This window comes from Chrysochloris asiatica, unplaced genomic scaffold (assembly GCF_000296735.1).
Source record: "Chrysochloris asiatica unplaced genomic scaffold, ChrAsi1.0 scaffold00026, whole genome shotgun sequence".
NCBI classification, from domain to species: Eukaryota; Metazoa; Chordata; class Mammalia; order Afrosoricida; family Chrysochloridae; genus Chrysochloris; species Chrysochloris asiatica.
This window is the reverse complement of record NW_006408544.1, coordinates 3039299-3054987: the sequence shown is the minus strand read 5'-3', so window position 1 is coordinate 3054987 and position 15689 is coordinate 3039299. Positions and strand designations below refer to the sequence as shown.

Genomic DNA, 15689 nt, shown 5'->3' with positions numbered 1-15689 from the left:
GGAAAAGGGAAAAATTCAATCTGATTCAACATACAGGGTGCTGATCAAGTCTTGGCCCAGGACCGGAAGACCTAGTTTCTTGTACTGGTTCTGTAGGTGTTAACTAGCTAAAGATCCTGGGTAGACTTCCTTAACCTCCTCATCTCTCTGGCCTTACTTTCCTCACTTAATCATAAAAAGAGACTAGAATAGATGGTCTTTGAGTTCTTCTCTAGTTCAATTGCCATTGAAGTCATCCAATTCTTGGTGAACTCTTGTCTGTCAGAGTAAACTATGCTCCCTAGGGTTTCAGTGGCTGATTTTTTAGCAGTAGATCACCAGAGCTTTCTTCTGAGATGCCTCTGGGTAGACTCAACCCTCCATCCTTCTTATTAGCAGCTGAGCATGTTAACAACTTGCATCACTTAGGGACTCTAGAGTTTTTCTAGCCTTAGCAATACTTTGGTAATCAAAGCTGTTAAGCACAGACTACAAATGACCTTCTGAGCATGTTCTTTCCAAGCCAAGCAATCCAATTGCTATGAACATTCTTACAAAAAGGGCTTTCCACTCCTTTGATCACTTTACCCCAAATCAATTCATAGTGTCAGATGGACTCAGTCATATAAATTTGCATGGGCCTGAAATCAGGCAGGGCTGTGAGCAAGTAGTGAGTGTGAATTAAAGTGGGAACTGCATCGCAGCTCTGGGCTGGCTCTGCCTCTTCGATGCCAGCTGCCCTTCGCGGAAGGTGCCAGATTCTGGATCCAAGAACTGCCAGACTCAGAAAATCCTCACACCTTCTGTCTCTCTCTGCGCATTTCCTGATCAGTGGCTCTTAATTTCTGCCACAATTCTGTGATGTTCAGCTCCAGCTGTGTATTCTGCTTATGGAAACGCTCCAGCTCAGCTTCCATCTATAGAGAACAAGGGAAAAGAGTCAAGAACAAGAAACTAAGTGGATGAAAATTATATTTAGGAACTGAAATCTTTTGGTTGGAACATCTCCCCAGACACCAGGGTACTTCTATTCTCATTTCCACCATGTTTTCTAGAATGAAGCCCCTCTTTTTAACCTTTGTGATCTTAAAAGTCCCAGATTCCCCATCCCACAACTGGTTAACCCATGATCACATTTCTATGACCAGCCTAGAGCCAGCTTAGATCTTTCCTGTTTTGTTAGTTTCCCCCTTTCTCCCACCGTGTTGTTGTTGTTAGTTGCCATTCAGTTGGCTCTGACCCATGGAGACTCTATATATCTAACAGGATCTAACGTTGCCTAGTCTTGGGCCACCTTCATGATCGTTGGAATGTCTGAGTACACTGTTTTGGTCACTGGACCAATCCATTTCACTAAGGGTTCCCTCATTTTCTCTACCCTTCTACTATAACAAACATGATGCTCTTTTCAACCATGTTATTTATTTTGTTTTCTTGAATTCCTTAGGAACTGATAAATCCCAAACATCATTACCTCAACTCAAGCATAAGCAGGGTTCTCTAGAGAAATACCTTCCTTATCTACTTTGTGAAGTTGTGTGAATGAATTGTCACCATCTGGGGCCACAACAGAGTCAATTCTTAAGCACAAAATTGTTTTGGTTTTAAACTTTTTACTGTGAATTGGGTGAAAGTTTACAGAGCAGATCATCAGTTTTACATTCAATAACTCATACACACTGTGCTTTATCTCACTGGTTTCAATCTTACTGTAACATCACTTTCCTTACTTCCGCCCTGTTTTTTGTTTCCATTCCTCTTATTTTTGAATTTATATATGCTGAACTTTGGGTAAATGCTGCTCTTTTGATCACTAATGGTTGCATATTCTAAGGTGTGCATAGCTCACTAGTGTTGTTGTTCCCCCAACAGACCTGTCTATTGTTTGGTTGAAATTGAACCACAGAGGTGAGTTCTGTTCCAGCGCTGAAGGGTAAATAAGAGTCACAGTCTTGGGGATTCCCTCAAATGCTTATCTAAGCAGTAGGCCTAGGTTTTTTTTCTCCCCATGGTTTTGAGTTGTGTTCCACATTTTCTCGCACTCTACTTAGGACCTTCTAATGTGTCTCCTTTCAGAACAGTTGGTAATAGTAGCCGGGCACCATCTAGTTCTTCTGGTCTCAGGATTCTGAACACAATGTTTATGTGGCTCGTTAGTCCAGAGGACTAATTGTTTCCCTGGGTCTTTGATTTTTATCAGTCTTCTTTCCTTCAGACAAGAAGAGACCAATAGTTGCACTTTAAATGGCTGCTCCGGAGCTTTTAAGACCCCTGTCACTACTCACCAAAGTAGGGTGTAGAACATTGTTTTTGTGGACTGTGTTATGTCAGCTGACCATAGAAGCACCCCTAGTCAAAAGCATAAAACAGGAAAGAGGTTCCAAGAAGAAACCTCAGTCTCATTGTTTTTAAAAGGTCTTAAAAAGTACATTTGAGGAGAAGGTCTCATCTTCAGAAGAAAAATAAGCCATCAGTGAGTTTCTGAAAGGTCAAAAATAAAAATATATTGTTGCATTTGTACTATCCAAAGGCATATGAATGACAAATGTTGTCGGTTGCAACTCACATCAACCTTGTGGTTAGCAGTTCAGTGCTTATCCTATAGCACCATACCAGGACACTATGAGTCCTGGTGTGGTGCTGTGGAATAATGCACTGGACTCTAAGGTCAGTCTGAACCATAAGATCAGCAGTTCAAACTCACCAGCTGCACCTTGTAAACCCTTTACTCGCTTGAGATATCAAAGAGATTGTCCGATGATTTCTGCATTCCGTTGGGTCACCTCTCTTTGGAATGGGCACAAATATGGATCTCTTCCAATCATTTGGCCAGATAGTTGTCATCCAAATTTCTTGGCAGAGATGAGTGAGTGCCTCTTGTGCCGCCTCACTTTCTTGAAAGATTTCCATTTTTATTCCATCAATTCCTGGTGCCTTGTTCTTTGCCAATTCTTTGGACTTCCTCCCTGAGTATCATTGGCTCTTGATCATATGCTACCTCTTGAAATGGTTGAACATTAACCATTTCCTTTGGTACAATGACTCTGTGAATTCCTTCCATCTTCTCTTGATGCTTTCTGCATCATTCAATAATTTGCCCAGAGAATCTTTCAATAACGAAAGTTGAGGCTTGAATTTTTTCTTCAGTTCCCCTAGCTTGAGAAATGCTGACCGTGTTCTTCCTTTTTGGTTTTCTGATTCCCAAAATGGCACATTAGGTTAGTCATATAAAGGGAGTGATAAGGAGTGTATTCTCTGCCTCTGCTCCTTGTTTTCAGGATTCATGTCATTCTGACAATAAAAATCATCTGTGTCAGAAAAATGATGGAAGATGTCAAATTTGAGTAGCTAACTGGACCAGGAGCCCAACTAGTACATGGGAACAAGCATCCTTTTCCCTGAGTGGAAATTCCATCTACTTTTCTGTGTGCTACCTATCACTGTCTTTAGTTCTCACTTGGGGGTGGCAGTGGGCTGATTTTGCTCCCTAGCAGACATCTGGCAATGTCTGGAGACATTTCTGGTTGTCACACCTTGGGGGAGGGAGAACTACTGGCATCTAGTGGGTACAGACCACCAAACATCCTGCAAGGAGAGCCCCTCACAACAGAGAATTACCCACCCTAGTATATTGAAAATGCTGAGGTTGAGAAACTGCACTTGGCAAATAACTAAAATGGTTAAATTCTGGAAACTCTTCTGCTGGGAAGGAGAGATGGATCCTGGAGTCATCAAAAAGAAGCTGGATTTGTATAGCAATCAAAAGAAAGAAAGACACACACACACACACACACACACACACACACACATACACACACAGGAGGGAGGAAGTAAAGGAATGAGGGGGCAAAAAAAAAAAAAAGTCTGGAAAAGTACCTGTGAGGGGAGCTCCCTAAATCCAGGAAGTGTTACTCTCTCAGTCACAGAGCACCTCCACTCTTCCAATGAGGTTTCCCTTCTGGGGCAAAGGAGCTTTACAGAAGGCCCTCAGTGGTGGACCACATGTGTCTCTGGGTTGTCAGGGGAAGCCCTGAGGACAGAAGGCCCAGGAAAGGAAACTGTCCAGAGAGCTCAGGCACCATCTGGCACCAGGGGCGGATGCAGGAGGATGTGGGCATATCTCTGCTGAGAACCAACCCCATGGTTAGCCCTGTAACTGACGGGAAAGTGAATAATCCCACAGGTGTATTAGGCTTGGAAGTAAGCTGAGCTTCAGCAAACAGCAGACCCAACCCTAAATCCAGCTGACAAATGTCACGAAGGGACCGGGAAATGTGGCAGTGATCTCCAGGGGCTTATATAACACATTGGAGTCCTGGTGTGGCACTGTGGGTTAATGAGCTGGACTGCAAAGTTGGCGTGAACCACAGGTTGGGCAGCTGCTCCTTGGAAACCCTATACAGGGTCATTATGGGTCGGAAACGGCTCAACGGCACTTAACAACAAGACCGACATAGAACACATTGGAATCCTGGTGTTACGCTGCAGGATAAGCACTTGATGGCTAACCCTGAGGTTGGCTGTTCAAACCCACCAGCTGCTCCTTGGAAACCCTATATAGGGTCTCTATGAGTTGGAACTGACTCGATGGCACTTAACAACCACAACAGTGGAGTCCTGATGTGGTGCTGTATAATAAGCACCGGAATGTAAAGGTGGTTTGGACTGCAAGGTTGGTGGTTCAAACTCACCAGCCACTCCTTGGAAACCCTATACTGGGTTGACAGCACTTAACAACAACATATAGCACACTGAGGTTCCAGGTGGGTAGGGTGATTGGCAGGTGGTCCAGAGGGACACATCTCTGTGGTCAGTTGGGGATATCCTCCTTCATACCAGAAGGTAGAGAGAACAGGACTGATCCCCCACTTGGCTTTTCTGATTGGGTCTCTAAGAGAACAATCTTCCCCATGGTGCACTGCTATCCACTTTTAGCTGGGTCAGCACTGCGCTCTTGGTCTCTCTTTTCTTTGTTATCTTTGCTCATTACAATGATAGAGTAATGGACTGGATAGGGTAGTCCCTCCAAGTCCTGGTGTGGTGCTGTAGGATAAGCACTGGATGGTAATAACGGTTTCAACTGCAAGAGTGCACTTCAAACTCACCAGCCCCTTCCTCAGAAACACTATGCAGGGTCACTCTGAGTCAGAATTGACTCACTCGAAAGCACTTAACAATAACAACAGCCTCCAGAATATTGTAAGTACTGAGGTTGAGAAACCTTGTACTTGATGAGTGTGAACATTTGAGCTGAGACCTGAAAGGTGAGAAGCAGTCAGTCATGTGAGGATCTGGGGGAAGAATCTTCCAGGCAGAGGGAAGAGCACAGTAGAGGTCCCAAGACAGGAAAAGCTTGGTTTGTTCTGGGAACTGTCAGAAGGCTGGTGGGCTGGAGGATGAGGAAGCAGCTTCAGGACGATACTGGAGAAGCAGGTGGAGGCTGGATTGTACAGGGATTTGTGGGCATTGGTAAGGAAAACTCCTTACCAATTTTATTGTACGTGGAATGGGAAACCACTGGATGGTTTGCTCTGGCCCGTATGTGGAGAACAGACTAAAGTCTAGATGAGATATGAAGGCAGTGATGTTAGCAGAGGAGGGAAGGAGTGGTTGGACCTGAGATTTTTTTTTTTTGGAAACCGAGTAGACAGGCTTTGGTGACGATTTGGATATAGGAGGTAAGGGAAGGGAAGGATCAAGAAAGGTGTATCATTTCTATATTAAACAAAACCCAAAACAAAACTGACAAACCACAAAAATCCCCACAACTGGGCCAATAAGCAACATCATGATAAATGGAGAAAAAATTGAAGTTGTCAAGGATTTCATTTTTCTTGGATCCAAAATCAATGCTTCTGAAAGCAACAGCCAGGAAATCATATTACATTGGGCAAATTTACCACAAAAGATCTCTTTAAAGTATTAAAAAGCACACCTGACCCAAGCCAGGGTATTTTCAATCACTTTGCACACATGTGAACGAATTGTGTTGGTGAAGAACATTAAATGTACGGACTTACAGAAGAATGAACAAATCTGCGTTGGAAGAAGAACATGCCAGAATGCTCCTTAGAAGTCAGAATGACAAGATGTCATCTCATGTTATTTTTGGACAGATTATCAGAAGGGACCAGACCCTGGAGAAAGACATCATATTTGATAGAGTAGAGGGTCTGTGATAACAGATTGGCACAGTGGCTATAACAATGAGCTCAAATAGGATGATGCAGCACTAGGCATTGTTTGGTTCTGTTGTCCAGAGGGATCACTATGAGTTAGAACTGACTTAACAACAAGAACATATTAAGCAACTGGGTAGATCATGGTATCTTTACCGAGAAATGGGAAACAGGGGAAAGGAAAAGAAAATGTGCTTTGGGGAAAACATCAAGAATTCTGTCACTTTAGATTAATCAGCCTATCAGCGGCTCTTTCCAGTGAGAGAAGTACAATGTGATGGGGCACAGCAGGTACAAGGGGGTACTTGTACCCTCTTGGTCTCACAGAAGCCCTTGCCCAACTGATTGTGTTCCGAATCTCTTCTCTACCTCCATCCTGTTTGCTTCTCAGAACACACACTTAACTTAGGCCTCTTTCCTGCTCAAGAGCCTTTGATGACTTCCTATTCCTTATCAGATGAAGTCAAAACACCTTAGCCTGACACAGGGCCTCAATCAACATTTCCAGTTAGGAAAAATGCTTAACCGGAGGGTTGGACTTTCTGGTGAGATAGCCTGTTGGCTGAGTGTACATTGCCCTCTGGTGGTAGCAGACCCAACAGTGAGATTTCTCTTTTAAGAGCCTACATCTATCTATCTGGTAGAGAAGTGGTTACGAGTCGGCCTGCCAACCTCAAGGTCAGCATTTCGAAACTACCAGAGGTTCCGTGGGAGAAAGATGAGGCATTCTGCTCCCGTAAAGATTTATAGCCTAGGAAACCCTGTGCAGCGTCACTACGGGTTGGAACCCACTCCATGGTACTTAACAAAAAACAGCAACATCTATCTACACATTGTGGTTAAAAGCCCATCCCAAGGCCTTGCATGCAGCAAGCAGAATCTCAAAGTATTTCACTTTTGCACAATGGAACCCCTGGGTGAGTCATAGATTTCCCTGTAGCATCCTTTAAGGAGGGGAGGCTGCACACACCGTGAGAGGGGTAGAGGGCCAGGGAGGACAGCTTTTATCCCCTGAGGTTCAAGGGAGGAGACGCAGGATCTGACAGGCTTCTTACCTCCTGAATCTGTTCCTTCATCACCTTGATCTCATTCTCACGAGGTTCTATTTGCTTCTTCAGCTCCTTTATTTTGTAGTCAAGCACAAACTTGAATTTCTCTAGTTCCTGGTTTTTCTTTTTCAGATCATAAATTCGCTTCTCCTGGGGTTGGGAGTAGGGAGATGAGAGAGAAGTGAGAGACATCACAAGGTCCTGGTAGGTGGAATTTTTTTAGGGCAAAAGCACAAAATGCTGGCCTCTGCTGATTAAGGAGGTCACAGGCTTCTCTACTTGCTGGGGATACAAAGGCTGTCTGTCTCCCCATTCACACACTCGCTCATATATAGGTTATGGCAGACTGCACGTTCCAAAGATGGCCTCAGTGATAGCCCTTGTACCACCTGATCTTCTATATGCATCCGTACAGCTTCTCTATCTGAGATGGAATCTCATTTCCCTCCTCTTGCATCCATCTGACTAGAATAAATGACTCATGTGTAACCTAGTGATGCTGTGTGGCTTCCAGATAGGTCAGAAAAGACCCAACAGCTTTCTCTTGCTCAGGAGGAAGCCATTTATTTATATGTAAAACCCAAACTACTGCCAGAGAGTTGGTTCTGACTCATAGTTAACCTGCTGGTGGGTTGAACTGTGGTCAGCAGTCCAACACCTGACCCACAGGGCCACCATGGTTCCTTACCCATATATAACAAGTCCAGTTACCCTGAGACCACCATGCTGAAGAGCACAGGCCCAGCTGAGTCCTTTTCCAAGTCATCCCTGCCAAGGTGTCATTCATGTGACTGAAGAAACCATCTTGGAAGTATATTTTCCAGTCCCTAGCTATTTGAATGACCCCAGCCTTTAGAATCTTCCCAAATGAAGCTATGATATGGGGTGGGGTGGGGTGGGGGCAGGGTAAACAAATCGTCTATTATATATACCCTGTCCAGAATAGATTCTAGATCTATTGAATCTGGGAGCATAATAAAACAGGTGTTGTTTGTCACCACTACGTTTTGGGGGCAATTCATTACATGGCAATAGTAGCTGGAACACAGGTCTATCAAACATTGATTGGATCAAGACCTTTTTACCAAATATGGGGCTTCCATGACAATTTTCTAGCTAGCAAAATAGGTCAACAAATATAACCCTATAATGTGGTAAGTGGGGAGTGTGGTGGCTCTGTAGGATAAGGGCTGGGCTGCGAACCAGAAGGTCGTGGGTTGAGCCCACAGGCTGCTCCATGAAGGAAGATGAGGCTTTCTGCTCCTGCAAAGATTTTCAGCCTTGAAAACCCTATACAGGGTTGTTGCTATGAGTTGGAACCAACTCCACAGCACCTAACACCACTTACCAATGTGGTAAGTGCTGTAAGAGGGGAAGGCACAGAGACATGGTCTATAACGAGGGAGCTGAGAACAGTTTGCATGAATGTAAAGTTGCCATTCATAGGGGGAAGTCAGATGCAGGGCTGGCTTGCTGGAGGAAGGCAAGGATCTTGCCTGTTGAGTTAGAGAGTTTGGAACTTATCTCAGTCTAGGGATCAGCAAACTACAGTTCTCAGGCCAAATCTGATCTGCCATCTGTTCTTTTTAAAATAAAGTTTTATATGAATACAGTCACATTCATCAGTTTCACTCATGTTACAATGGCAGCATTGATAAGTTGTGACAGAGGCCATATGGACTGTAAAGTCTAAAGTGTTTACTATTGAGCCTTTTACAGAAAAAGTTTCCTGTCCTAAGCTGCAAACAACTGGGAGAACTACATAATGACATTTGCCAACAGGCAGCATATGGAGGATGCATCAGAGAAGTGGTGGGTTTTAGAGGAAGGCAGGAAGACTGGCTTACTGCAATTTTCTATATCGGGGGTCTTGACCTCTTTATTATCAAACCCTACTTTGGGAATCTAAAGAGAGCTTTGGATCCTTCCTAGACAAATGCCCAGCACCTACACAAATGCTCAAATGTAGAACTTATGTCTAGGCACTATCTTATTTAATTCTCATAGGACCCCCATGAGTTAGTTGTTACCCCACTTTACAGGTGAGGAAACAGAGGCATAGAAAAGCTGCCCAAGGTCCCATGGCCAGTGAATGGATGCATGGCACTGGGGTCTATGAAGCCCATGCTCTGAACCACTGGTGGATTCTGCCAGAACTAAGGCAGTAGTGGCAGGAGGGATGGAAAGAAGGGCACAGAGTCTAGATTTGCTCAGGATGATGTTAAATTCTCAATACTGAGGGGTATGCCCTGAAAACTGTGAGGTATTGGGTTCTGTTTTGTGAGTACAGCTAATGCAGCCCACTGGATTCCCAAGAGTTACGGGCCAACCATAAAAGAACGACTGTCTGACTTCTATGCTGGCAGTGGGCCAGGCAAGTTACCACCAGTCTATGGGGACTTGTCACCCTAGGATGCCTGAAGAGTAAAGGGTATTGGCTTTGGGTCAACCCACTCAGGTTGTCAGTCCAACTTTGTCACTATGATCTGTATGACTTTGGGCAAGATACTTAGCCTCTTAGAATTCAGTCTCCTGAGCTATAAAACGGGATTGCTCATGCCCTCGTAGCTTGCTGGGAGAATTCAATGTGATGTGGTTGTAGCCATTAGCCTAGTGCCTACCATAAAGCACCAGCACCAATTGCCATAGAGTTGATTCAATTCATGTTAAATAGGGTTTTTTAATAGCTGACTTTTTTTTTGGGAAGTGGATTTCCAGAGCCTTTATTCTGAGGTTATTTCTGGGAGGACTTGGACCTTTTTCAGTTAGCAGCTTGGTGAAATTTAACCATCTGTATCACTCAAAAAAAAAAAAAAGTTTTTGTTCTCTCATTGACCACTCATTCCCCATCAAGATAAATAAATGTATTCAGGGAAGGCAGGGATCTTCCCTATCCCGTGCTTTGTCCTCATTGAGTTAGTCCACCCTAGGCTGTAGTGAGGGAGGGCAGAAGATGAGCTTTCACCTTATCTTGAATGGTCTCGTCTCTTTCCTGGATCTCCCTCTTGAGGCCTTGGATATCCTTCTCCAGGGATTTAATGACTCCTTGCAGCTTCACCTGCTCTCCTTTCAGGGTCTCAATGTCACTGGTTCGCTCTTCAATATCCTTCTGCAGACTGCTGAACTAAACAAGGGCAACAACAACCACCAAGCACCCTCTTGGAATTCATCTTCATCCCTCCCAGCTGTCTGTGAATTCAAAGAGCCCCCCATCACTAACCACCTGTAGTCTGAAACCCTGTACTTTCTAGGAAGCATTTCACGCATCTGGGCTTTTAGGAGTAGATTTTTAGAGAATTTGTGACAGTTTGGAAATTTCCCAGAAAAGCCAGTTGTGAAGACCAAATAGTTGATGTAAGATGCTGTCTGATAAGATCCAGTCCCATTCCACTTATACCTCTACATCTAGAGACTTTTGAGACCAACTCCTTGAATGGAACAGCAATCTTTCTCATGACCACATTAAAAAGACTGAGGGGGTCCATGTCCCATCAAGGTCAAAGAGACTGATTGCCTTCTGGATTTACTGGTAGTGTGATTTTTAATAGAAAGGAGTGTGGGCTTACTTTGAACTTGGCCTCTCCAGGACTAGATGCTTTGCGGAAACTGTGAACTGAATCCTCTCTTACCCCAACTGTCAGTGAACATTTGCTTCATCCCGTAAACTAAACATCCTTCATCCTGATTCCTTTTCCCCATGGAGTCAGAAGAGTTGCAACCCACGACTCCTTGCACCAAGAGCTGGCAGACCTCAGGCTAAGACTTTAGAACTTATTTCCATTTCTATCAGAGGTTTCTCTCTGAAAATTTGACTAAGTCCTACTTATCAATAAATGAAAGCCCAGTGAGCATCTATCAATAGCTCTGTAAAAAAGTAAGGGAAATGGGAAGCCCTGTGGTTGTGGAGGATGTGTTAAGGGTCCATCTGCCTAAAGGTGCAGGGAGAACAGCACACTCCTATGCTCCTTTCCAACTGCTGCCTGGATGGAGGTGAGGACTTTAAGGCTAGAGGTCTGCTGCCCACCAGAGAGGGGCTTCTCCTAATAGAAAGCTCTGTGGTGGTCTACTCTACCCCCAGCTTTCTGTACACTCCTGCCCTTGCTCCTCCCAGGATCTCTCAAAGCACAGCTCTGTACCTTTTTCCTCATGATTCCAGTTTCTCCTTTGAGCCTCAAGTTTGATTCCTTTTCATCCCGAAGCTTTTTTTCATACTTGGTTTTGATATCTTGGATTTCTCGATCTTCATCTTCTTCAATCTGCTTCTTGGTCTCTTCAAACTCTCGTAGTTGCTGCCTGACATCTTCCTGTGCCTGGAGGTAGAGAAAAAGAGAGCAAGAGGTGGAAGAGAGAAGGAAGTGCGGAGACAGGAGAGGGAGAGGGTTGAGGGAGATAGGCAATACCAGGAGAGAAGGAACTGAGGACACTCATGTGCTAAGGGGGCCCAGGATGAGAGGACCACATGAAGACCTATCACATGGGAGATCAAGTGTCACTACAGGGATGAAAACTGTTATTACAAAAATGGGTCCCTTGACTCTTCCACTTTCTTCCTGTCTGGCCTTTTGCTTATCTTCTTGCTCTCCTTTTTTCCCACCCAGATTAGGCCCCAGGCTCCCTCATTTGAATCACCCTCTTACCTACACCCCCAGACTCTGCTCTCTCTTCTTTTTTACACTGACACCTGTGTCTTTCCTTCACAGAACTTAAGACAGATTAAATTTTATATATATTTGAGAAATTATTTGATCGTCTCTCCCACTAGATGTAAATTCCTTGAGGGTAGAAGCCTTGTGTAATACACTCACTGGTGTATTCCCAGTACACAGCAAACCTAACAGGTGCTCAATAAATATTTGAATGGATGAGTGACCCCAATCTGTCCTCCCTCCCCACCAGCCAGTCAATCCTGCCCCTTCCACATCCCTAATAATCCTTGCATCCATCCGCTGCTTTTTTATGCCCCTGCCCAGGCCACTCCACCCTTTGCCTGGCTAGCTGTCTCAAACTTTTAACCATCCTGTTCTTCCCTCTGGGCATTCTTCCCTCCACTCTATTTCCACTCTCTAGTCAGCACACCACCACCAATTTAAACATCTTCTATGGTGTGGCACTGTGGGTTAATGCGCCAGACTGTAAAGCCGTTTGAACTGCAAGGTCGGCAGTTCAAGCTCACCAGCTGATCCTCGGAAACCCCATACAGGATTGCTATGGGTCGGAACCGACTCGACAGCACTTCACAACGACAACAACATGGCTCACGCTTTTCCTCAGGATGAAATCCAGACTTTTGAACACAATCTCCAGGGCTCTGTACCAGTTAGCTCTGCCTCCCCTTCTATTTACCCCTGGCCCAAGCTCTTTCCAGAGCACACTAATTTCAGTTCCCCAGCTGTGCATGTTCTGCTTGTCTTTGGCATGCACTGTCCCCTGGCTCTCTTTTTTTTTCTTTCTTTAGCCCTTAATTCAAACATCATTCCCTGTAGGAAGCCTGCATGCCCTCCATCACTAGACATTATACTGCAATTGTCTGCTTGACAGATTCCTTCACTAGACTGCAAGCTCCTTGAAGCACGGATCGAGGCTCTCTGCTCACCATCATCAACAGCCGGCACAACACATGGACTATAATTGGTGCTGAGTGAGTGAAGGTCTACAGCCTAGAGGCTGGAAAAGCTAGTTCTGCCTGGTGGAGTTTAGGAAGTGACTAGGGTACTACGTTCTTTTGCTTATTGTACAGATGTTTGTGGTGGATACTTTAGATTCTGTCTGAATCAATCACTTTCCTCTCATATTGACGTTGGGATTTTCCCAGGCTATATGGAGGTGTTGAGAGAGACAAAATGGTTTTAAAACTAGCTTCACTGCCTCTTAAGAAAGGCTTCCGTCTTTCTATCATATATTACTGAATGCTTGCCTGGTCATCTCTGTCTATGGCTCACAATACTTAGCAAACTGCTGTTGTTGATCTGGTAGATGTTGCTGAAAAGTAAAAAGGCCTAATCAGGGAATTTCTTAGTTTAAACCTTGTTACAAATTACTATGGACTCGAAAGAAGGAATGCGTTATCACTAGGAGAGGCCCTGGGACAAAGGCCAACATCTCTCCCCTCTGGACGGATTCATTTTCCCTGAGCTCAGATTAGTTTGCTGGAAGTCAAGAAACACCTCTGAAGTATTGCTGTGTGCGGGACCCTGTGCTGGGTCTAGGGAGTCAATTATGGATGAAACACAGTTCCTTCCCTGAGAACACAGGATGTCAACAATGACCCTTGCCTGGACTCTGTAAGGATGAACAGAGTGGCCAAATGTAGGAGGAGATATCCTGGGAAGAGAAGATCAGGAGCCGAGGCTCAGGTGCTGTGGGGAAAACTACTGGAAGCTCCGTATTGTGTAAGACATGGGAAGCAGGCCATGGGGCTGAGTCAGGGTGGCATGTACAAGCTGTGCTGAAGAACACTCCTCATATCTTGGAACCGTGTGAGGTTCAGATGGAGGTGGAATTCTCGGAACTCCTCATTGCTGCTGTGTCAAAGCTCAGTCTCTCCTGAGACTTAGACCATCTGTGAGATCTCCAGCCGTCACTTAAGGTTTTGTGTTCACTTGATTGGGTCAGGATTCTCAGTGGCTTGAGATGTAGTTATTCCTATAATAAAGTATGTAGTTGTTATTAAGTGCCATCGAGTTGGTTACGACCCATAGCGACCCTGTATAGGGTTTCCGAGGAGCGGCTGGTGAGTTTGAGCTGCCAACCTTGCAGTTCAAATGGCTTTGCAGTCTGGCACATTAACCCACAGCGCCACACCAGGACTCCATAATAAGGTACAATATAATGTAATTAGAAGACTGGTTTCCTCAGGGTTGTAGCCTGCTTCCAATATATTTAACACTCAGGTAGAGCTTTCTTTCTTTCTTTCTTTCTGCTGATTCTGGATCTTGCATCTGGCTCATCCTCCAATCTCTGGTTCTTTGGACTTAAAGTCAGTGACCTGTATTACATGCTTGCCCATGTGCCTACTAGAGCTGCTTGCCTGCCACCTGACCTCCCGATCTTGGTTCATCTGACCCGGACTTGGGCCTCTGTCACCTCTTGATATAAACTTCTCTTAATATGTACGTATCTAAGTTTCACTGGTTTTGCTTTTCTATAGCACCCAGCCTAAGACATTTGGTACTGGGAGTGGCTCTAGAGAAACAAAATCACAAAGATGGGTTCTCTAACTAGTTTAATGGCACTGATGATGTTTCTAGTAACAAACAGGGTGCTGCTAATCTATGGCATGAGGTGGCAACATCAACACACAAAATATCACCACCTGTAGATCAAGTATTGATGATGGATGAGATTCCAAATCATCATATGTTTAACACTTTTCTGGAATTTTGTCAGGATGAGAAGTATAGGGAAGCTGGTTGGTTGGGCCTACTGACAATAGACCAACCGGTAAAGGAGAGAGAGCTCAGTGCTTCAGAGCTACAGATCAAGCAATACATAACAGACCTCCAAGTTTCCACTTGTACTGTGAAAGAGAGCCTTATTTCTTATAGTAACAGATCTGATATTGTTGAAAACCAAACCCACAGTCTTATCATAAGACTGGCTGAATTATAATGCCACCTGAATTCCCAATCTCAAATGGTGTCTGATGTTAAAGTGAAGGCACTGATTGGGAAGAAACGGGATCCTGAAACTTGGGATGGGGACATATGGGCAGAAAATCAAGTAGCTGGGGATACTGAGTTCCTAAATTCTGTCAAATCACTCTCGTCAACAACACCAACCCTTTCATCTGAAGACACTACTCCATCTTTGTCTATTGTCCATTATTCAACTGTGCCTACTGAGATAATGCCTGAGGCATAGCCTTGGGGGTCTCATCTAAGGTCTTGCAAGACATTGCTGAAAGTTCCAGGAAACACCTCCACCAATTATTGCTTCTAGACCTAAAGGTGAAGTACAAATTGTGACCCACTGCACTCTAAAATAACAGCTTGATTTTTCTAATATGGACAAGAAGACACCTGGAGAATATGTGTGTGGAATAAGGTAAAATAAGATTGCAATAAGACTGAACATAAGATTGGATTGTTGTTGTTGTTGTTAGGTGCCATTGAGTCAGTATTGACCCATAGCAACTTTACGCACAGCAGAACAAAGCACTTCCCGATCCTGGGTCAACCTCACTACCGTTGCCACACTAGAGCCCATCGATGCTGCCACTTGGCCAATCCATCTCATTGGGGGTCTTCCTCTTTTTCTCTGACCCGCCACCTTAACAAACATGATATCCTTCTCCAGGTCCCTCCTGACAATATGTCCGAAGTATGAGAGACAAGGTTTGGCCATCTTGGTCTCCAAGGGGCACTCTGGCTGCACTTCTTTCAAATCGCATCTATTGGTTGTTTTGGCAGCCCATGGCACTTTCAATATTCTCCTCCAACACCATAACTCAAAAGCATCAATTCTTCTACGGTCTTCCTTATTC

At 44.5% G+C, this 15689-nt stretch overlaps 1 protein-coding gene across 1 annotated transcript in view; it reads right to left on the bottom strand.

The window, feature by feature from the left end:
• WDR65 (WD repeat domain 65) overlaps nucleotides 1-15689 on the bottom strand; it is a 130599-nt gene that overhangs the window by 20881 nt on the left and 94029 nt on the right. Inside the window, 6 exon segments of the mRNA XM_006839653.1 lie at nucleotides 780-898; nucleotides 1467-1552; nucleotides 5109-5119; nucleotides 7214-7357; nucleotides 10173-10331; nucleotides 11344-11517. Of these exon segments, the coding sequence (XP_006839716.1) occupies nucleotides 780-898; nucleotides 1467-1552; nucleotides 5109-5119; nucleotides 7214-7357; nucleotides 10173-10331; nucleotides 11344-11517 (693 nt within the window).